Here is a 26,357-nt window from a genome sequence, read left to right as displayed (position 1 = left end):
TTTCAGGCCTGCGCGTCACGTGATGTGACATTGACGACATCACATCGCACCGGCCGAGCGTGGCTGGACGGCTGCGCCAGCCGCGAGCGCTTGCCGTGCGTGCATTTCACGGCAACTTCTGCCTCAGACGAGGTTCCTCGACCACCAGGTCCTCACGATTGACCAGGGTAACGACAAATAACTATCACAAATCGAATAATTTATTTATTTATCACAGCCAGACGCCTTCTGTATACAGGTATACATGAGGAGCTTTTTTTCTAATACAGCCAGGTCCACTTTAAGTGGAATTGAGAAAAACATCGTTTTTTCCTACTGATAGAATGGTGGCGCCTGCTGAATTATTTGTCATGGTACACATACGAGCAAAGGACCTCATGGGAGCACTGAAATAAAAATGTGACATCATTACTTTACGAGATATGAACCTTTAAAGCTTGGATCTCACACACATAGATTCGTTACACAGGAGTTGGCCCATTTTGAAAAAAAAATATCTCTTATTGATACAGGTCTTTGCAACACAGAAAAGACAAAAAATTATTGTTTGATTAATTTTTTAGAAATATTCTGCATGAAAGTATTATCGACTGGGATTTTCTAGCTGCAATCCTTTGTTGCACTAGAAGAGAGGCCACTGAGCGCCGAGACCAGGCCTAAATAAATGGACAGAAGGGGAGTGTCTTGGCAACACGCGCACTCTTCCTGTTTGTCGGCTCCCCTTTCTTGATCTTGGAATCTGTTGAAAACCTCGGAAAAATACTTCAGCTCTTCATGCTGCTTAAAGTAAGGCTTAAGGTAAGGTAAAGCTTCTTCGTCTTCTGTCGGCAGTAATGCGACTCTCTAGCACGAAGGCGCTTTATACAGTCGAACCTCTATATATCAAACACGGATATATCGAACGGTTCCTATATCACGCGGGAAATCGCATGCATTTTTATTTTTTATTTTGAACGATGTTTGACGCATAATGGATATATCGAACTCGGCCACCCTAGACCGCCCGCGCTCCGTTGACAGGCGGCGAGCTTTCCCGCAACACTCTCGAAACTAGCGGCAGCGCGGTGGGCATTTACGACCACTGCACACATGATGATGATGATGATGATGATTTATTGGCATTCCCTTTGAAACGGGGTGGCGACAAATAGTCACCTAGCCTGCTTGATTTAATCAGGTATACTACACATGTTCTTTATCTAGCATTTTTGTATACCTCTCATTATCTTTCTTTTTCAAAAATTTAGCTTGTACCGCTGCCTATGATTTTAAGAGATCATACATCGATGGCGCCAAGAGCGCCACTTGAACGTAGCGGCGTGCGCACGCCGCATCCTTGCAGCGTCGGCGGGTCGACGCACTGCACTTGTTGGACTAGCTCCTCCCCGTCGTCGCATCCCTGGTCGCATCGATCTTTGCGCTCGTAGCCTCGTTGTGTTCGTGTGTGTGGAGTTAGGCCTGTCGCACGTCGTGGTGTGTGTAACGATGGCTGCAAACGCTAAGAAACGGACGACTCTGACTTTTGCTGCTAAACTAGAAGCAATCCAGCGCATCGAGAATGGCGAGAAGAAGTCGAGCGTCGCAGAAACGTTTGGCATACCAAGGAGCACATTGAGTACTCTGCTCAAAAACAAAGGCAACATAAAGGCCGAGGCCGAGACGAGTCAGCATTCCGGCGCGCGGCGTGTACGCAAAGCTGCCTTCGAAGATGTTGAGAAGGCGCTTCACGAGTGGTTCATAGATGCAAGGGCCCGAAATATTCCTATATCGTGACCGATCTTGCAACAGAAGGCACAGAACTTTGCATTCATTCTCGGCGCCGAGAATTTCAGTGCGAGCAGCGGTTGGCTGCAACGATTCAAGACTCGCTTCGACATTGTTGGGAAGACGGTGTCGGGAGAGAGTGAGGACGCCAATTATGAAGAAATTCAGAAGTGGCTTGATCACGAGTGGCCCAAAGTTCTCGCAAAGTATGAGCCTAACCAAATCTTCAATGCTGACGAGACGGGCCTATTCTGGCAAATGCTTCCGCGACAAACGCTGGACACTCGCGGGGACAAGTGCCACGGGGGGCAAGGCCCGTCCTATCAGTGGATATGAAGGCCTATCACTTGTGGATCGCCTGGATTACATTGAGGACGCAGTCGTCAAACACGCCATTGCCAACAAAAAGCAGGCTACCCTTTTTCAGTACAGTCGACGTCCGATTTCCCGGACCCTCAAGGGACCGCGAAAACGTCCGGGAAATCGGGCAGTCCGGAAAAACGAATGCACGTGAAAACGCACCTTTTTGGTAGGTATTTTTCGCTGACGGAGAGGGTCACGGCCGGAGTACAAGATTCTCATTGCTATTCAGCCAATGCATCGTTTTGGTGGCTCTGAAAAGAGCCGTCTAAAAAAAAAAAAAATACGACGTGGCCGGCGCTACCTCATAGGTCAGCACTTGGGCGCAAAGAAGTCGCTTATTTTATTTTGCACGGTCCGCTTGCCCGCGATCATGTCTGCCTCAATTTCAGTCAACGTCATGTTGCCGCTGTACATCGATGACAGTGTCATCAGTGCTCGCGTCAACTCCGAGCTCGTTGGCTGTGTAGGAGCTGGCTCTTCGTTCTCGGTGTCGGAGTCGTCGGAATCCTCCGTAACTTGACGAATGATTTCGTCATCGGTCAACTCCGCACATAGCTCGAGGTCTTTGTCAGCGTCGGCGAAGCCCTCAAAGGTTATCCCGGCTGGAATCGACACGCCGGCAGCGCGCAGATCGTCGAAGGCAACGTCCGCGGATGGCAGTTCGTCCACGGAGGGCAGTTCGCGGTTGGCAGTTCGTTCGAAGGCGCGGACGAAGACGAAGGAGCAGTCGGTGCCATCGCTGTAAACGGCGAATCCGCTCGACGAAAAGCGCAGCACGAAACAGCTAGGAACTCGGTGGATGCTGAAGGTCGGGAAACGTGATCACTGAAGATAGCGCGCAGCAGCAAACGATCAACCGCAGACACGACCGCAGAGCTGGCAGAGCTGACAAAACAACACGCGAACGAACACAGTGAGGTTTGGCTTGGCTAAGCTACGGCTGGCAACGGATTGACACGTGCGGTTTCGAGGTTACGGCAGCCGCGGCGCGGTGCGGCGGTGCTGCTGGCCACACCTGCGATGCGAGTATGGTGGGTTCGAGGATATGAAAACAGCCAAAATGGCGGCTGTCGGTGGTGACTTTCGGTCGGCGGTTAACAGTAAAAAGTCCGGGAAATCGGATGGCGAAGGCTATAAGCGTCCGGAATTTCGGACTTTTTAATACATTGACTCTATGGGGAACTTGACGGTGCCACAGATGAGTCCGGGAAATCAGGCATGTCCGGAATTTCGGGCGTCCGGGAAATCGGACGTCGACTGTATTTTAAGCCGACGCAATAAATGCTTTGTTTGAATCCTCAAGTGAGTACTTACTGCACCATGATTGGTTCATTGGTTGTTTTCCACAAGTTTCTGACGCATTTTTTACTTGATTTTTTTATATCGAATTCTGGATATATCGAACTATTTCGCGATCACCGCGCTGTTCGATATATCGAGGTTCGACTGTAAATGAAACTACGGCTGCATGCTTGTGACCATACTTTCTTACTTTGTGGTTGCCGCCTGGACTTCTGAAGAGCAAAACATTAAAATAAAAGCACCACACTGTTGTTTCAGAAGTCCCAGGTATTTGTCCTTGAAACTTCTTGCGGAAGTTGTCGAAACAAAAGTGCACTTCAATGTTTTCTTCGTGTGCTCGCACTTGGGCAGGTGTACGTTTCGCGCTCCGCGCACGTTACGTAGTCTAGGACCACTAATTCTTCTTCTGGGAATGGACCGGTCACCAATCTCTTCGTTACCATCTTCTTCCATTTCAAACGAGCAAACTTGGATAAGAAACACCAAAACAAAGCCACACGTTCAGGCGGGAAGCAGAGTAGTGGTGGCCATTTTGGCTGTTTGATCACGGGGTGCGCAGGGAGCTCCCTCATTGGTTGAGTGCATTTGGCTCATTTTTGATTCGGAATAGCTCCATTGAGTATGTGTTTCTATGTGCATTTGGCCCATTTCGTTTTGAACAGTGCTATAAATGGAAGCCACTTGCAAGTAGTTTTCGTTGCAGCCAAATGTAGCCTAGTTTCGGTTTCGGGATTTGGCTCATTTGGAAAAAAAGAAACTGCTCACATATTTATCCACGTGCACGCTGTTCATTGCTCAAATAGATGACAGACAGCAAAAGATATTGCATTGTAATGCTGAAGATATGCCAAAAGTACAGCAGACACAGCATGTTGCCATATAAACTGCGCAGCTCAAAAGCATTAATGACTGCCGGAGAAAACAAGTTATTGCACCAATAAGATGCACACACAGTACATCAAATCACAGAATAATTTCTTTCTATTCTCTTGTCCAAGTAGGCGCTGTAGTAGGGATGGGCGAATAGTGAATTTGAGGTTTAAAGCGAATAGTGATTTGGTCGAATAATTTCGAATCGAATAGTTCAAATGTATATGTCACGTAAAACCTAGTTAATTCGAATTTCACGGGACTGGAAAAAAATGTCCGAATTAGCCGAATGCCGAATTATCAGGGTATCCAGAAAACAATAAGCAAATGCTTACTACGTCAGCACAATTTTATTAGTGGAATGGATGAGCAAATTCTTTTGCTATTTTTCTCGTCATCTCGTGACTGATTGGCTCTCGCAGCGGCGATCAAGGCCTCGCGACTTACTTCGCAGCACGACCGCGCCGCGCCCTCATTTGCGACATGCTTTGCACTACCGCGCGCACATCCTGATTATTTTTTCGCCAGTAAGCTGACCGCCAATAGGTCACACTTCCATCCCGATGTAGCCGGTGCTCTTCATCCTCAACAGCTTTGCACCGAGTCGAACCAAAACAACTGTTTGTCGCAACCGCGGCTGCTATAGACACGATTATGAACGGCGACTTTGCGGTGCTTAAGGCACGCAGCCGATGCACACACCGAGTCAGAACTAAAGTACCGTTCGCTGCAACAACTGCAGACGAAATCGCGGTCGCTATCTATGCGATCGTGGATGGCCACTACGTGCTTTTTAAGCACGCGGCCGACGTGCGTATTGAGTCAAAACGAAACTTTTTGCCGCAACCGCTGCGGAAGAAACCGCGGCAGCTATAAACACGATCATGGATAGCGACTGTGAAATCCCGCGGCCAACGCGTTGTTATGCGTGGCGGTAAACGCAATAAAGGCACAAATAGGCACGAAGCATTCCATCGTTGCTCTCATTCATGTACGATTTCAGCTGATGACTATGGCGATGCGGACTACGCCACTTCGTTTTGGTTGTACGCTAGCGCCGTTTCTGCTTTATTGCATCGCACATTTCTGGCTCTTTAATGCAAGAACACATAGCCTTCGATATTTACGGATGATGTTTGGCAGCCATGATGTGAAGCATAGCCTCCGAGATGTGTACCGGCTGTCTGTGGCTTCTGGCTGCCTATTCGGGAGCGCCGAATAATTCGAAAATATCGAATACCTGAATTCGAAACGAAGCAAATAACGAATATAGAATAACTAGATTGAATATTTGACAATACCGAATATTCGCCCATCCCTAGGTCTCAGTTTAATGAGAGAAAAAACATAGCACATTGTAGCGCCAAAAAAAATGCTCAGAAGATGGAACATCAAAAGCATACTCCCATCTAAATTGTAGGTTCAAGGAAAATATACCATTCACTTATCACAGTAGGAGGCTTCACTTCAATGGCATAACACACAGCACATTGCATTGTAGATTCAAAGACATGCCAGAAAATCAAAATACATAAAACACACTGGTGACTAAATTGTGGACTACAGTAGGATGAATAAGTGACACAAACAAAACTACTTATTGTACTGCTACATGTAGAAGCATGTTCAAGGAATCCCAACACACAAATCACATTCCACAATACTGTATCTGTATACAAAGTGCAGAAGAAAAGCATACACAGCTGCAAGGTACCAAAAATGGGTCATTCAACTACCACAACAGGCACTCTGGCAGTTCAATAAGAAAAAGAGCACAGCACATTGAAATGCCAAGAACACGTAAAAAGAGATTTAAAAGCTATGTACTGCCATTTAAACTGAGGGCTAGAAAATATGCATCAAACAGAAAACAAGGCTCATGGCACTACAACAGGTAGAAGTATGCCAAACAAATCACGTCAGGACTGCGAAATAAAATACACCCAGTGCAATTTGACACGAATAAATGTGCAGAGCACGACGTGTGGCAAATTACTTTGCTTGAAAGATTTGGGCTTTTCTGTTTTTTGCATTCTGTCCTTTATCAATGCGTAGAAGATCGTTCCTTTGCTTGCTCAAGTTGTTAAGCATTATGTTTGCTGCACAGTTTGCAACCAATGTGTGACAAGGAGCTCATAGGTGTGCCCATTTTCACATGCATCTATGTCCTCAAGCTTCGGCAGAGAGTCCAGTGTCAGTTGCCGAACGACATTCCGTTGCTTCGGCCCATGGAGAAACTGTGTGGAGGTACTTTGTGCCATAAGCTTTGTAACTACAACCTCCGTGTGCATGACTTTTGTAATCACAAAGGCAGAGGGAAATTTGAGGCCATCCCGGTCCAGTTGTGTAATTAAGGAATGGCTGTCCTCTTCCGTTTCGGTCTCATTTCCAGTAACGACCAAGTGCCCTTGGCAGCTTTTGCACTTGAGAACTTTCATTGCAGCATGTGCACAATACCCACCAACATAACCAATAACTGGCATTTGTGCTCTGAGCTCATCAAGGTCAGCCTCGCTAACATGAACACTAAAAGATGTTGCCGCATCTCTGACACTGTTTATCTCTTCTATGCCTCTGAGGTCATCGCTGCTCATGTTTGGAAGGGCATTTTGAAGGCGAATCCTGCCCTCTGTTTCACAAAGCTTCCAAACAGATATGTGGTACTGCCCACCTGCCATCTGCCTGTACTGTCCAAAACGAGTCTCAAAGGAATCCGTCTGGACTTTCCCTAGTACGATGTACTTGAAGTGAAGCTCATTCATGCAGTACTTTGCCAATTCCAAAAATGATTAAGCAGAGAGCCTCAGGGCACTCAGTCTCTCCTGGATAAGTACCCCGGTATCGTGCATATAAAATTCCCACGCGTCGAGCCATGTAATAAAAGCACTGAGAAAAGCTACTTTTGGGTCACCTGTATGGTGTGACATGGGCTCTTCGTAAACATTACGGTGATGGAAGCCTTTACTTGATGCCTTTACATTGACAATACTCCACCAGCGAATAATTACTTTCATGAAATCAGCTGTTGCTGCCGCGTGTTGAAATTCAGCTTTACCATTGCGAGCTTCCAGGGCTTCGGCTACATGCGGATTAAAAACCTGCAGTACTAACGTTTTGTCGTCCCAAGTTGCTCGGATTAAGAGCTTTTGATGTCAAGCCATACCCAGACTTTAGCAGCAGCGATGACTCCTCTTTATGTAAATCTCTCAAATGCTTAAACGAGGCAGTCATTTTGCATTCAGGACGAACATCATTGATCGAAAGGTCAAAGTGTGGATAGAAAAAGCAAGTCCCAGCATTTTTCTGGTTGAGCCAGTTATTCCTTACACATTTAAAGAGATGCACAGCATCTACCACGTAAAATAATGGTCGAGCTGGGTTTGCCAGATGTGGGTAAACAGGGCTAAGCTTTGGCTTTGGCAGAAACATCTTCATTGCCTTCCTGTTTAGTGAGTTATTGTCACAGACAATGGCTATGACCCTGTATTCCATCTCTTCTAATCTCAAGATCACCTTCTTCAGCATGGCATGAAGGTTATCACCCTGTAAGGTTTTTACTGGAAGAATGTATGCCATTTCCTTGAATGTGCTCAGCAGACTTTGTATCATATATATGGGCACTGATGTGGCCGCTTCGTTGGAATTGACTGCTGCACCACATGTGTTCCCACGCTTGTAATCAAAACAAGGCTTGATATGAATTTCGTCAAGCCGTGTATTCATGTCGCTGCAGAGGTTTGAATCTCTCGGAAACGTACTGAAGGAAGGTGGCATCACAAGAATCAATTTATGGGCGCACTTGAACAGACGTGCATACATTTCTAATAGTACTTGGATGGGGCACGGTTAGTGTACTTGTTCTTCTCAGAAACTTGTAGGCATGTGGTGATATTGTGTGCAAGATGCATGCAAACACCATTATCTGTGTGCTGTACAGAATATGTCCTGCAGAAAGCAATAGTAGCTGTTCCTGCATAAAGTTTACCGCCCCTTTCTTGTCTTTATTAATGCTACCTTCCAATTTGTCTAGAAGGGAATGTATTGCAAGCGACAGGTGGCGAGAACTGCAGCGCTCCTCAGCCAGCATGCACAGGTTGTTTGACATTTCCAACAGGGAGCTTACTTTTTGAACTGAGTCCAGTACAACAGTGCTACCAAGGTTCTTAATTGGAGATCCTTGATAGCAGGCAAAGACTTTAAGGTTTTCAAACATGGTCAATGCCGTGTTCAACCAAGGTTCACAATAGTCGGTAATGTTCAAAAACGTAGAGCACTCTTTATGAATCACAGTTCACTTCGCCGACACTGATACCACTTGCAGGCGAGCCTTTAGTTCTTCGAGGGAGGAAAAACCGTCTCTCTCCTTCTCCGCTTCATATGACGCCAGTGATTCTTCAACAGCACTAGCGAGTTGGGAAGCTTCTTGTCGGCTCCTCTTGGCATCGGGTGTTTTTCTCGTGCTGTTGTGTGGTACTGAAAGGTAGGACGGACAGCCTGGAAATACTGTTGGCACAGATCCAGGACACAACCGCGGTACTGGCAATCCGACTTCAATCACTTTTCCTGTCCTTGGATCCGTGTACAATGTCGTCCTCTCTATGCATGAAGCGTCAAAATGAACGAACATTTCGTGAACGTCTGGGAAGCCACTTGTTAAAATAACTTGTAGATGTAGCGCAAGTACATGTAGAAGCAATATGAAAGGAAACACGAGAGCGTATGTCTACTGCGCTTCACGAAGCGCTGCCACCGACAACTGGCAAGAATGCACGGCACCAGGCGGGTGTGCGGGAAAAGCAGCCGGTCGCGATTGCTTGCTGCGAACGTGCTTTTGTCGCTGATTCTCATCGGCTCTTGGCGGCAGCGCTTCGCGAGGCGCGGCGGCCACACACTCCTGTGTTTTTGGTTTTTTTTTTCATATAGCTTCTACCTGTACAAGCAACAAGGAGCTGACAACAGGCAAATCACAAATGCTTACCTTAGTGCACGAAGTGGGAACGAAATCCTTCCTAGAAATGGTGCGTAACCACTTCTTGAGAGTGTCGCAGTCTTTAGGGAAAGAAAACACTTGTATCTTCTTTCTCGTCTTGTAGTTGCCGGTGCACCCCGGTACACAACAATTATTCGGCATTGTGGTATCACTTGAACATCACACACGGAAACAAAATTGCCGCAAAACAACAACGGGAAACGACAAATGTGACAGCGCCGTGCCAGCAAACCGGCCCGCGCTGCGCGGAAAATGTGAAAGACGGTGGCAGATTCATGTCACTGCTGATGTGGCTTCAGCAAGTGTTGGCCGGCCGGAACTGACGTCAGATTGCAGGGTGCAGGTTTGAAAAGCTTTCTAGGAGGTGTTGGCCAGGGCCCGAAGCAAGGAAAAGGCGAGCCAGTGTGGCCTGGCTCGCCTGTGTGTCAGACCGAAATCCCGGCCCGGTCCAATCAATGACACATCAACATGCCTGCTGCCAGCTGTGCAATAATAAAGCACACGGCAACAGAGAATGAAAATGTATTTACAGTCAAACCTGGAGATATCGAACACGGATATATCGAATTATTGCTTATTTCGAACTCTTCCCATATCACTTCGAAAATAACATGCATTTCAACTTTTCATATCTAACGGGGTCAGATGTAAAATGGATGTATTGAACTTCGCCACTCCAGACTGCGTGCTCTCTCGTGAGATGCGGTAGGCTTTTCCACAATACACTTGAAGATAGTGATGGCGCAGTAGGTGGTTCCGACTGCTACACACTAGGCTATACACACATATCGATTGCGCCGGAAGTGCCATTTGACCGCATTTGCTTTGGTGACAGGCAGCAGGCTTGCCTGCAGCACACTTCAATGATAGCAGTGGCGTACTGAGCATTTCCGACTGCTACACTAGGCTACACGCTCACATTGATCGTGCTGTAAACGGCATTTGAACGTAGCTGCACTCAAAAGCGCAGCTTGGCTTATTTGACAGTGCGGCGAATTTGATGCACTGACTCCTCCGGGGCACTGCTGCTAGGTAGGCCAGTTGTGGTTATCGTGGTGTGGTCGGTGTGATTTGTGCTGCGGGCTGTGTTGCGATGGCTACAAACCTGAAGCGAACACTGACATTTGCTGCAAAACTGGAGGTTATCCGGCGCATCAAGAATGGGGAGAAGCCGATGGTTGCCGACATTTTTGGCATACTACAGACGGCATGTGTATTGACAACTTCGTCAGTGGTGATGACGTTACTGGAACCGTGGCCGAGTTGACGGACATGGAGATCATTGCAGAGGTTATTGGCGAGCGGCGTAATGAAGTGGCTGCCGAACATGATCCTGCAACCACTGATGTAACCCTACTCCCGATTTCGAGAGAGGCTGTGGCTGCCTTGGCCGTTGTATGCTGCTACTACGGTGCTATAGAAGGCACTGGTCTGGCCTCGTGGACTGTTTTGATTATGTAGAGGAGGCCGTGGTTAGGCAGACGGTCGCCAATAAGAAGCAAGCTACGCTGTTGCAGTTGTTTAACCCAAAGCAATAAATTTCTTGCTTGACGCTTCACCACTTGCACCGCGAGTGATTTGTTCATTTACTTGTACAGGATATTGACGCATTTTTTACGTCATTTTATAACTGGAATTCTGGCTATATCAAACTATTTCGTGATTCTCTTGCTGTTTGATATATCAAGGTTCGAGTGTAATAATTTGTTTTCGCCATCGTCATCGTAGGAACAGTGGATGTGGGGCACAGGTACTGGCAGGTGGCTCTGATAACTGTTCCTTACAATTTTTTGTACTATAATACAGGGGGCATGTTGATTGTATCAGGTCAGCACTGGCGAGCAATGTCATATAGCAGACTATGCCCTATGTGCTGTGGGCATGCTACTCATGACATTTGCTGCTCATCTCGCACCTTACTGAGCGGCATGCCCACATCTCATGTGACATCATCTTGTATACCACATCCCTTGCTGGTGCCTGCCAATCCATCGACATGACCACTGCGCTAGCTGTTCCTTCTATGTGTGTGTTGAAACTCGACTGACGCGCGTTGCGCGGTACTGAACAAGTGCCGAGCTGGCAGCAAAATGCACCTTAACGCGAGCCCGCAGATTCGCATCAGGCCGTAAAATAAGGCAGGTGTAGCAAGCTATGCTCTCAGCTTCTTGCTCGGTGTACCTGCATGGATTTGGCTCATGTTTTATGTTATACATTCAATACAGTAGCCGACAGATTTTTCGGACTCCAAAAATTCGGACTTGTTGGATATTCCGGACTTCATAGATGCACCATCAGGATTCCCATAGAGCTAATGCATTTTCGCGACCGATTTTTCGGACGAATCTAGGTGCCAATGTTCGATTTTCCGGACTAAATCGTTCGCTCCGAGCCACGCTACCCGATCTTGGGGGCCGCCATGTTGGATTTTCCGCTGGCTTGGCCGGGCTTGGCTTCCAGTGCCCCTCTGTATAGCCTTCAAGATTAGTACACGCATGCTATCCTCCTGTCTCTGAGGCCATGCCAGCTCTTCCTTGGCCGACAAAACATTCCAAAAAGCGGCACTTTCTTTGGGTTTTTTTTTTTCGGTCAGCTCAGCACCATCATCATAATCACTTAAGCAGAATCCGGGTTTTTTTTTTTAAGTTAGGTTGCGCCGTACGTGCGGGTGAAAGCTTGCAAGGGTCAGCCGGCAACCGCAATTTAATCTCGCGCACGCGGGAGATGAAGGCGCCCGGAGGCGCAGGCACGCGGACTTAGTTCGCTCGCGGGTCGCGGGGCGAAGGCGACGGAGACGGTGAGGAGTTGCGTTCAGCTCTTGCGGCTGCTGCCGACGGAGCTGCCCCGCAGGCACCGTATCTCGAAAGTGGTCTGCGATGGGTACAAAGGGTGTGCGCCGAGTGCCAGTAGCTTGGTATGCGCTGTGTGTGTGTTTTTTTTTTCTTTTTTCGTCGTTCGCGTTGAAGCGAGAGAATAGACAGCGCGAAGGTCAATTTACCCGCGGTCATCGAGCGAGATGTGTTCATGTAACCTGTGCGCGCGTGACACCGTGCTTTTTTAGTTGGTAAGCGCATATTTACAACTTTATACGGCCGATAAAACTAACATCCTTACTTCGTATCGCTGTCTATTAATTTGCTATCGCAATCGATGCTCCGCCTTTTGGGCGAAACTGCGACATCTTGCCTCAATTTTTTTCTTTGGGAGGGGGGGGGGGGCGAGTTTTTCGGGCTGTTCGGTTTTTCGGACTGCTCGATTTTAACACGAAAGTGTTTTATGCCGGGGTCCACCAAGACTTCACTGACGTATTTCCGTCACGGAAATACGTCAGCTTACAATGTACACGAACATAATACAAAGAAAGAAACCAGAAGAAAAAGTTCCACAAACATGCAAAATCTGGAAATCGAACCCACGACCTCTCGGTCCGCGACGATAGATCGCCGAGCGTTTAACCCATTGCGCCACAAACGCATTTGCAGAGAGCTACACAGACGCGCCTTATATATCTAACACTCCTCCGTGTACCCGCGCTCTTGCTCGGGGCGGTGCCGCCGCCTACGAGCAGAAAAGAGAAGTAGTGCATTATGACACTAACGCGCACCGACAGTGAACGCTTCAGTGGTCTCAGCAGTACGACGCCTCGATGCCAGCATTCGAAGGGACGCTGGCATCAAGAAGCACTACCAACGCCAGGTGGCGTTCACCGTACTCAGCACAGCGGAGCGTGGCCTCCGCAATTAGCTCTGAAAATGTTTCTGAAGTTGATCGCGGAGGCTGCAATTACGACGCGCTGTACGCGCTGATTTGACTCGGTGACGATTCAGTTACGTGCTTTGTCTTGCGCGTTGTATTAGTGTGTCAGTTACGTGCTTCGTCTTTCGCGTTGTGCTAGCGTGTGCAGCGTAGTGCAGCTTCCATATGCACGACGGTTGCTCATGGTCATCGACGTTGGTAGTCGTGATGGAGGAGACGTGCCACCAGGCGTCAGCGTGGGTGCATCAACGCCTAAGGGCGCTTTAGCCACAAAACACCAATAGACATTATATATCAATGTGCAATAAACATTACACTACTTCTGTAAAGACACGTTTCACTTTCGTGTTCTATACCGATTCCTATATAAGAGGGATCAACCACATTTTTTTCGGACTATTTTTCAGTCCCCGCGAAGTCCGGAAAATCGGTCGGCTACTGTACTGCTGTAAGCAGTACCATAACTGTGCATCGGCGCAAGTGGGTAACATGTCTTCCTTCCGGAAGTGGAGTGTTTGCAAGAATTTGGACAATAGCACTGTCGATAGCACTATTGCCGTCGCTATCCGATGCAAGCACGTTCGTGATATCGCCTCATCAGTTAGAAGCACTTCGTTTCCAAATCTATAGCAGTGCGCTTTCTTTTCACTGGCAACATCGTGCATTGCCGGTAATCAGCGGGCAGATCGGCCATGTTCCGTTTCGGCAGCAAGTCAAACTAGGCTGAGAAACCACGTGGTCAGGAACGACTTCAACGCAACCAACAAAGACAAGCACGAGCAAATTATGCCTTTTGCAGAACTGCGCAAAATGAGGGGCCAGCGAGCAATCTGGTAGCAGTGCCCAGCGCTGTCAGTGCACAGTTGGTCGGTCTATTCGTGTTTCGGAAGGTGACGTGTGGCGTAGGGCTTTGGGTGCAAGCAGCCCATTCGGGTTCGGAGGGGTGGAAGGGCGACGGGGAAGAGGCGCACGAGGCTGGCAATGCAGAGGAGGCTGGAAAACGGCGTACTGCGGCATGCAGCGGCTCGAATTTCTCTTTCTTTTCAAGGATTTCACATTCCACTAGCTTTCGGCACGGATACCCAGTAGCCAGACTTCATTGTTATGCGGCATGGGGGCATTGTAGTAAGCGGGTTATTTCACCGATGTCGCATGAGATGTGGGCATTATCCAAGTCAATTGTTGCACTATTGTTTTTTTACTTCGCTTAAACTGTATTGATTCATTTCTACATATGTTCTTCACTTTATTTGTTTTGGGAATTCCTTCATTACATGAGCAAGTGTTCTTTTCCGTGCTCTGTGCTCGCAGCTGTAGGACTGGGTTGATATTCTGCGCGCTGTAAATTTACGTCTGCTGATGTTATTATCTCTTATTATCATTTGTATGCCGCTCCTGCTTGGGCCACACCAAGGCCTGCAGTATAGTATAAATAAATAAATAAATAAATAAATAGAAAACATACAAAGGTTGATGGTGCAACAGCTTCTCATTGTTATAACCGATAAATTATTAAAACTGGTGTCGTTATAAGTGGGTTCGACTGTTGTCATATGCCTGCAACTAATTCAATTCTTTTGTTCTTTTTTTCTCCACAGACATCTACAGTTTACCCATAGGATCTCATCACAAGCCAAGTGACAGGAAATGTAAATTATTGAAGTGTTAGCATTTTTTTTTTTTGCTGCAGCAGTAGTATATGCGGAGCCAAGTAGATATGGAGTCAGCCAGCAACAATGAGCGTTGGTGTCGCACCCCAAAGCTGTTTCGAGGCAGCCCAAGTCCATGTGCAGGCACAAACGGTGGCGGGCGGTATTAGAAAATGAGAAGCTCACTACAGAGCATGTGACGTGGTACCATGTTATGGTGCATGAGGCGTAGAGGCCCACTGGGGAAGTGCTTGGTTCCTTTCTGCACATGACTGCATCCAAGAAGGCTGCAAGGGGCAAGAGCAGGTCCAGAACGCACATCAAGATGGGCTCAATAGCTGCAAAGGAGATCCGAAGGCCAACCATGTTTAGCAGGGCTAGGAATGGCCAGAGATGCCAAAAGAATGACATGCAGAATGGCAAATATTCGGAAGCAAGGTGACAGAAGCACGCTTCATGTAGAGGCAGCACCCAATGCATCAGACATAGAGTTAAGAGGGGCCGAGTTTTCCTGGAGCGCTCGAGCACTCCACTACGCATATACTGCTGTTGCGACTTGTGACCTGTGGATTCCCTTACACTACAGGTCTGCAAGTTTCTCTTCCTTCTTTTTTCAAATCTATTCTGGTTTCTGCAGTCAGCGGCTGCACTTACGCATTTTCAGTGTGTGAGCAGAGAGCAAGATCACCTTCTGCCTATTGAATGAAAGAACTCGCCTGTGATTTCTTGCTCTAAATCAGTGCTTCTAAGAAATGAATTTCATGTAGAGTTTTCATTGTTCAATTTTATATAAATTACGAAGCTGTTAAAAAAGCCCGAGAAACAAGAGTGTGCGTGAAAATGCCATCATCAATTCTGAGATATTTGGGTGCTTGAAAGGCTGCAAGAACAGTCATTGGTTCAGTGGTCCATGACACAGAAATGCAAGTTGTGCCAGAACATATTAGATTGGTGATCAAGTGACCCGACTTGGCAGCATGACTAATAAAGAAGTACCAACACGAAATTTCAGAGTCCCGTTTTTCTTTCAGTGCAATACCAATTAAATGGACACTCTAGACACATTCGCGCTGCCACTGTCGAGCCGTCACGGTACCGGCTGGGCTTGTGTAGCCAACTCGTGGTGGCTCGGTAGGTCTCGAGAGATGACGCGCACAGTGCATTTTACTGCAGAAAAATGTCACAGTTTTGCCCTAAGGGCGAAGCAATGAATGCGGTAGCAACACAGCAATGTCATACGAAGTAAGGTGAGCGGCTTTGGTAGCAATATGAATTGTAGTAAACATGAGCTGATTAAGTAAGCAGGTGTGCTGCAGCGTAAGTAGACCGACATGAAGAGAGACTCGATGACCACGAGAAGGCGCGTGTGAAACGGTGGTGTTGATGAGAAGCGCTGCCCGTAGGCAGCGCGTGCGAAGGGACACACCTGTAGCGCTGCACTGCCGATCCGGGCAGCATTGCATGTGTAGCGTGCGTTGGAAAATGTGGCCCGACTATTACTAACTGAATGAACAAGCGTGGTGTGAGCGCGCACAAACAAACGTGAATAGATCACACTGAATGACTGCAGACAACGACTGTCAAAACGCTGGCAGCAAGCGCATATATACGCCGCAGCAGCGAAGGTACGTGCGGTCTATCGCTTCAACGGAAACTGAGCGGCGAATGCACGGCGCATAAAGGTCAGAGCCGTGGGGAGATAAGAGACCGTGCGGGCGAGACGAGCGTGGTTGTTGGCAGAGGAGAAGTGCGCCCCCCCCTCTCCCTCCGGCGCTGGCTTCCGGCTTCCTTACTTGCACGTGGGAGATTGAGTGCGTTCGCTCTCCGTGATAGCGCGCGTCCCCGCACGCTTCCGCTCGGGCATACGGCGCGCGGCGAAGATTTTATCTAGGGAACCTCACGGCGACGACGGCGATGCCGACGGCAGAAATCCGGTTGAAGTGTCCATATAATTGCTATCGCAATAAAAACTACGAAGCCAAGTGGATGCACTGTTATCCACTTATTCTGCATTGCAGTGGAGGCAGTGCAGCCTTTCGCTGCGGCCTTGAGCACAAACAGTAGTGTTCCTGCTATGCAGCTGTGTGCATACCACATCGTGCATGCAATGGTCGGAGCAGGACAGGCAGAGCTACAAATACCGATGGTTTCAATCATTCAGACGCGCAATGTCTGCCACACCACTCTTGGCAAAACCTGGTAGTTGACAGGGTGCTGTTTCTGCAACACAGCAGCAGTTGCCTCGCACCAACATGTAACAACCACGTATTCGAACACTGTCCCAGGGGCTCAGACACAACATTAATCCTTGCTATTGCTTTCAATAACTCATCCCTACGACGGAACTGTCAATATTTTTTTCTGTTACAAGCAGCATTGATGCTGTTATCATGGTATGAAACCTTGCTTGCACTAATGCAAAATGAAGAAAATTAGTGATTATTTGCCCGCGAATACATGCAAGGTGCCTCGAGCGGCAGGTCGCATGGCAATTTTACGTGTATTCGCGGGCTTTCATGCTCGGAAAAACACTTTTATGTAGCACGTGTTGAGTGCCAGAAAGCTCTATCGGGAATTTTTCATGTTGCTCTACAATTTTCTCATTCACACTTTTCATCTAATAATATTTGAGAAGTTGAATAATTAATGAAGACTAATTATGTAATTAGGCAGAATGCAAAAGTAATCGCACCATCTCCAAGCGACGGCAAGCAATATTATCTTGGTTCTGTCCAGCTACGTGGCATTTGCATATTTTTAAATCTTGGTGCATGATAGTTGGGACACCCTGTATATTGAATCATATAATGAAGTGCTGTCTGTCATCCTTTTGAGTATTCTACATGGTCACAACCATTCTAGTTCACAATGGCAACTAAAATAAGTTTGTGTACTTAATTCCTAGGTGGAATGATTTCTAAAGCATCATATATTGGTATGAACCAATTTGACGAGCAGGTTGCAGTGCGTCGCAGTAATACGACCTAACGAGCTCTTCACTGCGAGCCTAGAAATTGGTAAAGCTTCTTTACCCACACCACTACTGAGACTAGCGAAAAATCTTTGTGCCGGCTGTCACGTGCCCAAAGCAAATGCATCTTTAACACTTAACCACTCATCAGAGGATAGCTTCTAGTCATTTATTGCCTCCTCTGCTAACAAGGTACGATATGCATTAGCTTAACGCTAGTCAGTGGCACATCAGCGGGGGGCAGTTTTGGGGGTTCTAACCCCACCCCCTCCCCCTGAGGCCGAGTTAACCAGGCTATAACTGACATTCCTGAGTTCTACTCCATCAGTCATAAGTGACCTCCTCAGACACTGCCACCACTCACTGCTGCCAAGACCGTATAGGTAAGAGCTTAAATGGATGACCACATGCACTGCTCTGCAGATGGCTTCTTGGCCCTATCAAGCTCTTTCAAGCCTGAGTAAAACGCTGAAGAAATAAACATCGTCATCCTTGGTGTCATTGTTATTTAATTATTAGGCATTGGATTCCTCTGGCCAAAGCCAGGAAACTGCATATTATGCAAAGTGCTTGCTCCCCCCCTGTCAGAGATCCTGGGTACGCTACTGACGCTAGTTATATCAAATACGCGACCGCTAATTGCGAACGAAAACGCCCGCTTCGAAACCCGGGGCCCCAACCGCCGTGTCTCCCCACCCGGGGAGCGATGTTGCTGGCGACTGCAGTGCCGCCGCTGCTGTCATGATTGCTTGCAACACTCCGCCGCCGCCGTTTCTCTTACCTTCCCCGTCTAGCCACCGTAGCCCAGAGCAGCAGTGACGGAGATTGGGAATCATGCCAACAGCGAGCTGCCTTAGACGTAACATGTTCGGCGTGGCTGCACCGAAAGCCCTTCAATGTTTAAAAGTAGCGCCATCCTTTCAATTTTTCCGCTACCGTGCGGGCTCTCTGCCTGTCTCCCTTTACCCACGCCCTCCGCCGCCTGGCTGCCCTTTCTGTTTGGACTGCCGTCGTCACGTGACAGCACGCGCTTTTTCGTTTAGTTTTTTCATCCGAGAAAAAAAGCGCGCGCTTTCATAAGTTTCTCCGGCACCATTTTCGTGACAACTGAATGAATAGGGGCCGCAGTGTACGTAGTGTGTAGATTATATGTTGACGGGAGCTTCCGTCGTGGGCGCGTCATTAAGAGCAGCGCGCTTCCTTGGCGCTGTTTCTACTCTTCGTCATGAGTTGCTGTGTCTACGGTCGCTGTAATTTCTGCAGTGATTGAAAAACGCTTTTTATGCTGCCGTCCGGCAAGCATGATGTGAAGCGAAGATAAGGATCAGTGTTGTACGGGACGGCATTCCTGGAACGAGTTCCTTTTGGGAGGAACGCCACCGTTCCGCTAAGGGTCGGTGGAACTGTAACGGTAACTCGTTAGGTTTACGAAGGAATGGCAAAGGGAACGGTGTTCCTTCTTTAAACATTCGACGACATTGGACAAACACACACGTACGTAGCACCTCATGCAGGGCGGATGGGCGACTACGTGATGCGCAAAGAATTACCGCTTGCCTGTCAAGTGACTATGGTGTACTTTTTTAGAGCTAGAGCTCTACTACGCCATGTCTCGCAAGGTCATTCATCGCGTCGCAATGACCTTGAGCCGCCGTAGCGCAAGCCTGGCAGGTCTGACGTCGCGCCACGTGATCCGCTGCGAAGAGGCGTCGCAGCCAAGGTCCATCTAAATATAGGTCGTAAAGCTTGGAATGAAAAGCGTGCCAAAACCTATAGCCAAAGATATCAGTTAGTGGTGCACGACTAAAGCGCGGCTAGGTGAGGGGGGGACAAACACTGAAATGAGGAAACCTATGTGAAAAAAATGTTAGAAAATTTTAAATCCAAATACTGTCATACGAGTAAATATTTCATTTCAAATATTTTTCTTCTAAAACAACAAATGTTCATTTGTTTCTATTCCACAATTTATTAGTTCGTTCTTGGTGACCCCTACCAACCAGGGATTCTGGTGCAAAACTTGGCGTGCAAACCAGCTATTATATCGTGCGGAATGGCGTTGCTCACTTGAACGCAGCGGTTTCATCCGAGTTTTTTTTTTTCCTTGCGTGTTTGTTCAAAGTGTGGCATGCGCTTCACTTCAAATTTTGCGTGGCCTAGCACACGGCATTCATTGGCGAAAGGTTCAAGAGTGCAGGTTTTTTGTTATCGTGCAAGTTCCCGCTACGGCATCAGATGCGCTGTATCTCGTCATGGCGATAAATGCGGAACGCTCCGCGAAGAAACGTCGCGCTGTGTTCGTTCACTCTCCGTAACACAGGCTCTGAGTGTCTGTCGGGAAGCTAAATTAGTAAGTATAATGTTTTCTAAATGATAATGTTGACCAATGTTGTCTTGTCTGATTACTGTTGGATATGAATACATGGTGTCACCTGGAATTGCGAATGACTGTGAAAAGGTTTTGCATATGTTGCTATACATTATGACTCTGTGCTGGCCATAGCATTTTTCATCCATTGAAACAAGTTTTGTTTGGTCAGTTATATTGGTTGCATTATTATAGATGAATAAATGTGAAGTTGCTTTTGAAACTTCTGTGGCACTGTCATTGATTTCCATCCTATTCACTCGCCTTCCTAAGGAATCTACTGGAACAATTGCCGTCAATAACAGCCTAATTATGAACACATTAAGACATACGCCACTCCTATAGTTTAATGACGTGCTTGCGCTTCACCGCAAGCTCGCCTCAGCATAAAAAAAAATGTAAAAAAATACAGCTGCTGGCGTAGCGGTAGAAATGCTGGACGCTGAAGAAGTTCAAAGATTCGCGCCAAGCAGCATAAGATCTTGACATCACTGCCATTTCCGGTTGTGACGTCATTTTTTATTTTTTGCTTCGAGATTGTCACGCGAGGCTCCCTCCTGTAGTTTCTTTCCTCCATGCCGGCCTGCCGCAGAGGAACGATGACGTCAGGATCGCAGTGCCACTCGAGGGACTTTGCAGCGGATGAAATAATTCTAGTCCTCACGTGACCCGCATATTACAATATTGAATCAGCATTCCTTAAATGCCTATCTATTGTTCCTTTCCATGCGGTTTCTTGTGCAAAAAAATGTTAAGTCGCCGACCGATTTTTCGGACTCCGAAAATTCGGACTTGTTGGATATTCCGGACTCCATAAATGCACCGTCAAGGATCCCATAGAGATAATGCATTTTTTGACCGATTTTTTGGACGAATTTGCCCCTGAAAGTTGGATTTTTCGGACTAAATCGCTCGTTTAAAGCTACGCTCCCAACCATTGTGGAAGCCGCCATATTGGATTTTCCGCCAGCTTGGCTAAATTTGGTCTTCGAATGGCTTTGCTGCCTCCGAGATTAGAAAGCGCACTTGGAAAACGCAGCACGGGACGTTACTTTTTCGTCTTCGGTCAGCACTACTATCGTCATCACACCGTTGGGGACGGGAAAGGAGGAGGCGAAGGAAGGATTCTTTTTATTGTTGTAGCTTCTTCAGCTTGTTTCAGTCGCCATTCCGCACGTGTTGTGTCGCGCTGCATCGAGACGTTGTGTGGTTCCTTGTGGCTACTACAACATCGTATTTTGCGTGCTTGACGCCATGGCTCCGCCATCTGTGCCATCGCGAGAGCCAGGCGGTGCGAAGAAGCGTAGGAAGTACACGACCCTGACGTTGGAGTTTTGGCCAGTTCTCAAAGGAGTTTTGGCCAAGAACCTGCCCGTGTCGGGAGACTTGTTAAAAGAAAAGGCGGAGTCGTTCGCTCTCAAAATGGGCATTGAAGAGTTCAAATTTACTGACGGATGGCTTCGCGGCTTCAAGAAGAGGCACGGAATTTCATTCAAAAAAGTGAGTGGTGAAAGCGGAGCGGTGGATCAGACTATTGTGTCTGATTACCGTGTCACGAAGTTGCAAGCATTGCTTAAAGAATATGCTCCTTCGGACATATTCAACTGTGACGAGACAGGACTTTTCTTTAAGATGCTGCCGGATCGTACGCTAGCATTTTCGGGGGAATCGTGCGCCAGTGGGAAGCTCAGCAAGGAGCGTATAACAGTGATGGTTGGTGCCAACGCCACCGGAACGGAAAAACTGCCTCTTCTCGTTATTGGGAAGGCCAGAAATCCGAGGTGTTTTAAGGCTGTGAGAACCCTCCCTGTGGAATACGACAGCAACTCCAAGGCGTGGATCACGCAATCATTGTTTGAAAGATACATACGCAAACTTGACCGCAAGTTTGCACGGCAGAACAGAAAGGTCATCTTTTTTGTGGACAACTGTGGCGCGCACGGTAGCGTGCCGAACCTTGAGGCCATTCGGCTGGAATTTTTAACGCCTAACACCACAAGCGTGCTCCAGCCAATGGATCAAGGCGTGATCAGAAACATCAAGGCACACTACCGTGCCCGCATGCTCAGCCGCACCGTCTTGTGCCTCGACAGCGGGAAGGTGTACAAGGTCGACCTTCTGGCCGCCATCCACATGTTAGCCGATGCATGGAAAGCGGTGAAGCCAGAAACCATCGCGCATTGCTTTAGGCATGCAGGGTTCGCTGCTGCCGAAGAGCCCGAGGCGGATGACCTGGACGTAGGCGACCCGGATGGCACCGATGGCGGGGATGACTTAATGAACGACCTGCGCAGTGGTGGAGTGGACGTTCCTGCCACGATGACATTTAAAGATTTCGCTCGTACGGACGACAACGTTGTTTCGTGCGCGGAGCCCACAGACGACGAAATTCTTCGCCAGGTTGTCCAGCAGCCGGAGAGCGGCTCGGATGATGACGACGATGACCGCCCGCAGCCGTCGGCGGCGGAGATCGCCAACGCGGTGACGCTATTGTCGAGCGTTTACGGTGACGATGTCACCTTGGCGCAAATACAGACAAACCTAATCGCCTCCAAGCGTACTATGAGGCAAGGCAGCATCAAGGACTTTTTTAAGCCTGCCTGAATGAAATAAAGTTAACATTTTTGGCAAAAACTAATTTTTCGGACTGTTAGATTTTTCGGACTTTTTTTCGGACCCCGCCAGGTCCGAAAAATCGGTCGGCGACTGTATTATATTGGTGTATGGGAGTAACATTCTATTTGCACATCTGAAGCACAGTATCCTGACTGCGCATTTGAAGACCGAAATGGAAAGTGTTGCACTTGTGTTCCACTTGTAATAGACGAGCATCAAAATTGCAGTTTGACATGTCTGGAGTTATGTTCGGTGCTCCATGAAAAAATTCGTCTCGGAGCGTTTCTTCGGATTTCTTTTATATCGAGATAATCTGCTGCCACCGATGTTCTAGTTCATATAATATATGTAGTAAGTCAATGTGAGTTTTAAATTGCTCACTTTATTTCGCCTCAGGGTTACCCGACATTATATTTTAATAAAAAAAAGATCAAAGGTTACGTTAATGTAACTACACGTTGCAATGTTCGAAGAGTAACTGGAACGCGTACGTTCCTTTTGCATTGAAGGAACTTGTAACGGGAACTCAAGTAGTCCGTGGGCAGCCCCAGTAATTCTAGTAAAAAAGAACGATGGCACATGGCGATTTTGCGTTGATTACCACCGCCTCAACACTGTTACCAAGACAGACGTATACCCTTTGGCACGGATTGATGATGCTATAGATTGCCTTTCTGCGGCCTCATACTTTTCGAGTGTAGACTTGCGGTCCGGATGCTGGTAGATTCCAATGCACAAGGCAGGCAAGGAAAAAAAAACGGCATTCGTTACACCAGATGGACTTTTCGAACTTAATGCGATGCCGCTCGGGCTGTGTAACGCGCCTGCAACTTTTTAGCGCTTCATGGACAACATTCTGCATGGGTTCAAGTCGGAAGTCTACATGTGTTATTTGGAGGATGTCATGATTTTCCGACGCACGTTTTTTGAACACAACGCACGCCTCAATCTTGTGCTAGAGTGCCTAGGCAAAGCTCGCTTGGTACTAAACTTCAAGAAATGTCGCTTTGGAGAATGCCAAACACTTGTTCTAGGCCACCTAGTGGACAAAGAGGGCACAAGACCTGATCCAGTAAAAACGGCTGCGGTCGCAGCCTTTGAGTAACTTCGCTCAGTCTACGAAGCTTCTTGGGCCTTTACTCATACTTCTGTCGGTTTATTCCTGGATTTGCTCACATCGCGCATCCGCTGAAGTGTCTGCTTCAGAAAGGCGTTCAATTTAACTGGACCCCAGAATGTGCGTCTGCTTTTCATGAACTGAAGTTCCGTTTGACGTCCCATCCCGTTCTCAAACACTTCGACCCTGCGGCTCCAACAGAACTACACATGGATGCTAGTGGTATTGGTGTCGGCGCTGTTCTTATTCAACGCTTCGACACCAAAGAACATGTCGTAGCGTACGCGAGTTGCTCTCTAAGCAAGCCTGAGCGCAATTACACCGTCACGGAACAGGAATCTCTCGGAGTGATTTTCGCAATACTTTCGGTCATACCTGTACGGACGCCCTTCCACCATCATCACAGACCATCACTTTTTGTGCTGGCTTGTCAATCTGCGTGATCCCTCTGGTAGGCTTGCACGTTGGACCCTCCGTCTACAGGAGTATGACTTCACCGTTTCCTATAAAAGCGGTCGACGGCACGCCGACGCAGACTGCCTTTCGCAGCTACCGCTTCCCACGACGGACTGTGACGCGGACTTCTACCACTACATCGTATTCTTGGAGCCAGCATTCCCTAATCTAAATACCTTTAAGACTGAGCAGCAAAACGACGACACTTTAAAGCAACTGCTGGCTGCCAAAAAGAAGTCGACAGCCAATTGTTTTTGCACACGTGATGGGCTTGTATACACGAACTCTGTACCTCGGGCTCATGATATTTCTTGGTGGTCCCGAAAAGTCTGCACACTTCCATCTTGCAGGCTATGCATGACGAACCAACCTCCCGTCATTTGGGAGCAGCTAGAACGCTTTGCCGTCTTCAAGAAAGATTTTACTGGCCTAATCAGTGTCAGATGGCGTGGCAGTACGTGTCTAGCTGCAACGAATGTCAACGTCGCAAGCGTCCCACAAGTACTCCTCCTGGTAGACTCTCTTACGGGTTACTCTGTGAAGAGAGGGTTTATTAGGACACGACGTAACCGATGGTGAGCGCCAGCCTAGGTAGATGAGCGCCAGCCTAGATGGTAGTGGCGCATACCCACTCTGGGAGATTGGCCAAGAACCGGGTAGTTCGACATAATAAGAAAGGAGAATTATAAAATACTGCAAACATACATTTGGGAATACGTACGTATATGAGAATTAATAGGTAGATTATAAAACATGATTTTAATAGGATAAAGAAGTAAATGAAAATTGAAAAATAAATAAACAGGTTCCATGATCGCTAGGCGAACGTCTTTCTCCTTACCCCGTGTCCCAATACAGCTGGTGGCACTTATCCCAATAATACAAAATTTTTCCTGCTTGTAACAATATTATGTGGTTATGCAATGGGCCTACGTTCATCCAGGTCCATGTTCCTTAAGCAGGGGAAGAATTTTAGCAAGTCTCCTATCTGAAAAAAAAAAACCCAGCTGTTGACGATATTAAGGAGGTGCCTGTGAAGACACGACATGACATGACAAGAACTTTATTTGAGTCCTGAGGAACTAAGATCTAGGCGAGCCGAAGGCTCCCCCAGATTAAGTCGGTGGCTCCGCCCACGATGGGACCGGGAGACCAAGTCCCGTCGCGATGTCGTGGGCCCGCTGGACAGCCTGGTGTTGGATTTGAAGATTGCTGCTCTTGAGGGATTCCTCCCATTGCTCTTTCGTGATGGGTGGAGAGGCGTTAAGGGCTGGGCACAACCAGAGCATGTGATCAAAAGAGCATGAGTCATGACCACATTTGGAGCACGACTGTGAATGGTCAGGGTCTATCCTGTTAAGGGACCGGGGAGTGGGATACGAACGGGTTTGCAGAAGTCTGACTGTGCTAGCCTGAGGTTTGTTCAATTTGGGGTGGGGGGGTGGAAATTTCCTCCTGCCGAGACGATAATGGGAAACAATTTCGTGGAAGGTACATAATGGATCTTTGTGGATGTTGACCTCGTTCCGAGCCTGGCTACCCCTGACAGCGCGGTACGTGAAATTGCGCGCTATCCGGTGGGCCTGCTCGTTAGGATTACATCCGAGCGGGTTAACTGAGGCATCTATATGGGCTGGGAACCACGAGATGTGGTATCCTCCTTCGCTGCTCTCCCGAGTTCTTTGAAGTGCTTTGTTCACAATATGGTTCGCCTGTTCAGACACTAGTGCGGCCGAGAAGGATCTAACTGCTGTGCGTGAGTCCGAGAAGATGATAAGGGGAACTTTTGCGCTGTGAAAAGCCAGAGCGATCGCCGCTTCCTCCGCCACATGTGCAAACTTAGTATAGACAGAAGCTGCATTAAGCAGGTTGCCCTCCGCGTCTACAACCGAGACAGCGAACTTATCCCCACTGTCATATCTGGCAGCATCGACAAAGAGGGCCCCTAGTTTGTGCTGATTGATCTTTTTAAGGATCGACTTGGCTCTCGCGAATCTTCTACCCTCGTTATGCACTGGGTGGATGTTTCGCGGTACGGGGTCAACCATGATGCGAGTTCTGGCTTGCTGGGTCAGGCTAATTTTGGTCCCCGGTTCATGTCTGGGTTGGATACCCGCTTCTTCTAAAATTTTGAT

General features: G+C 47.8%; 2 protein-coding genes across 3 annotated transcripts in view; both read left to right on the top strand.

The window, feature by feature from the left end:
- The window catches only part of LOC119450786 (mediator of RNA polymerase II transcription subunit 30), a 164,350-nt gene extending 148,510 nt beyond the window's left edge, over positions 1–15,840 (top strand). For both annotated transcript variants that reach the window (XM_049666236.1, XM_037714287.2), the window contains exon 6: positions 14,644–15,840. In XM_049666236.1, the coding sequence (XP_049522193.1) occupies positions 14,644–14,686 (43 nt within the window). In that variant the 3' untranslated portion in view covers positions 14,687–15,840. The remainder of the gene's footprint in view (positions 1–14,643) is intronic.
- A 5,447-nt stretch (positions 15,841–21,287) lies between these two features.
- Positions 21,288–22,637, top strand: LOC119449068 (tigger transposable element-derived protein 4-like). Its single transcript, XM_037712259.1, has one exon. The coding sequence runs from the start codon at positions 21,288–21,290 to the stop codon at positions 22,635–22,637; it is 1,350 nt and encodes a 449-aa protein (XP_037568187.1).
- The last annotated feature ends 3,720 nt before the right edge of the window (positions 22,638–26,357 follow it).

This window comes from Dermacentor silvarum, chromosome 4, assembly GCF_013339745.2.
Source record: "Dermacentor silvarum isolate Dsil-2018 chromosome 4, BIME_Dsil_1.4, whole genome shotgun sequence".
NCBI classification, from domain to species: Eukaryota; Metazoa; Arthropoda; class Arachnida; order Ixodida; family Ixodidae; genus Dermacentor; species Dermacentor silvarum.
The sequence above is the reverse complement of the archived record's forward strand: the minus strand, read 5'-3'. Positions and strand labels throughout refer to the sequence as shown.